The 1356-nt window shown below is 41.4% G+C and overlaps 1 protein-coding gene across 1 annotated transcript in view; it reads right to left on the reverse strand.

Moving 5' to 3' along the window:
• LOC101861456 (ephrin type-A receptor 4a) overlaps positions 1-1356 on the reverse strand; it is a gene marked incomplete at both ends in the record, with an annotated part of 10958 nt that overhangs the window by 3812 nt on the left and 5790 nt on the right. The window contains 2 exon segments of the mRNA XM_013085928.2: positions 185-370; positions 1047-1202. Of these exon segments, the coding sequence (XP_012941382.2) occupies positions 185-370; positions 1047-1202 (342 nt within the window).

A 1356-nucleotide genomic window follows, 5' to 3' on the forward strand; every position in this document is an offset into this window, starting at 1 on the left:
AATAACAAACAACAACAATAATAATAATCTAAAAAAATAACAACACATTTTGCTAATACACTGCATTTAGACTTTTATAAAGAGCTCAATGTGCTTTACAATACTGCAAAGAACAAAATTTATAAAAACAAGAAAAAAACCCAAAATCAACAACAACAACCAAACAACCATTGGCCGCACTCACTTTTGGTGACGACCCCCTCCAGGAATATGACGTTGGGGTCGTCAAACTGTCCCATGATGCTCGCCTCCGTCAGGAAATCCAGTCGGTTTTTCTCCGTGGCCCCAGGCTTCAGGGTCTTGATGGCAACCGTCATCTCCAGACGACCTGGCATCCTCAGCTTGCCTTTGCACACGTCCCCAAACTCCCCTGGATGACACATGGACAAGTAACAGTTTTAGTCATTTCGAGTTTTACAGCACTTTCAACACAAATAAGGTCGTATTGTCACCAAACTCCCCTGGACCACACATGGACTGGTAACAGATTGAGTCATTTTGAATTTGACAGCACTTTCAACACTAATAAGGTCATAATATATGCCGAAGATAATGTGTTACGAGTACAAGAGAGTAGCAAACATAAAAAAAGAAGGAGGAGAGGTAAAGACGATAAATGTTCGATATTCCTATCAAAGAAGGAGCAAACCCCACCAGAGCACCCGCCAACCATCTACTAGTTAGAGATTTACGACACTTGTAGCTTAAAAAGTCATAATGATAATTATATTCACCAAATTCACTTGGACCAATAATGAACAAGCAATAATTTTGGTCCAAGTTTTACGACACTTGAAACATATATAGGTCGGATAAGAGCCGAAGATTAGGGGTGTTACTTTAGAGCATATTATGAAAAAGAAAAGACGGATGGAAGATAAGAACGATAGAAGTTTGATTTTAGTTTTACTAAGAGTTTTGCATCACTTTCAACATAAATTAAGATTAATAGGTCATATCAATGCTTAATATTTGAGGTGTTACCACCTCCATCTCCTCTTCCCCACCCACCACACACCCCCACACACATACCCCCCCTCACTAACCTCCCCCTATGACCGACTCGATGGTGATGTGGCAAGCGTCAATCTCGCGGGTGAACTCGCGGACGGCCTGGTTCGGATCCTCGTAGGTGTGCGGGTCGACATAGGTCCTCACTGAGCTGTGCACTGAGCCCGGGGAAGGGAACAGAGGCATGGTCACTGAGGAGGAGGAGGAGGGGGGGGAGGAGAGGACCACAGGTAATGAATATCATGATAACAGTCACAACAATAATCATGTTAAAAAAACCCACAACAGGTTCATAATAATAATGACAACGATAATTATATTTTAAAAAGTATATTAATGATAGTA

The sequence above is a fragment of the Aplysia californica genome, unplaced genomic scaffold (genome assembly GCF_000002075.1).
Source record: "Aplysia californica isolate F4 #8 unplaced genomic scaffold, AplCal3.0 scaffold00419, whole genome shotgun sequence".
Taxonomy (NCBI): Eukaryota; Metazoa; Mollusca; class Gastropoda; order Aplysiida; family Aplysiidae; genus Aplysia; species Aplysia californica.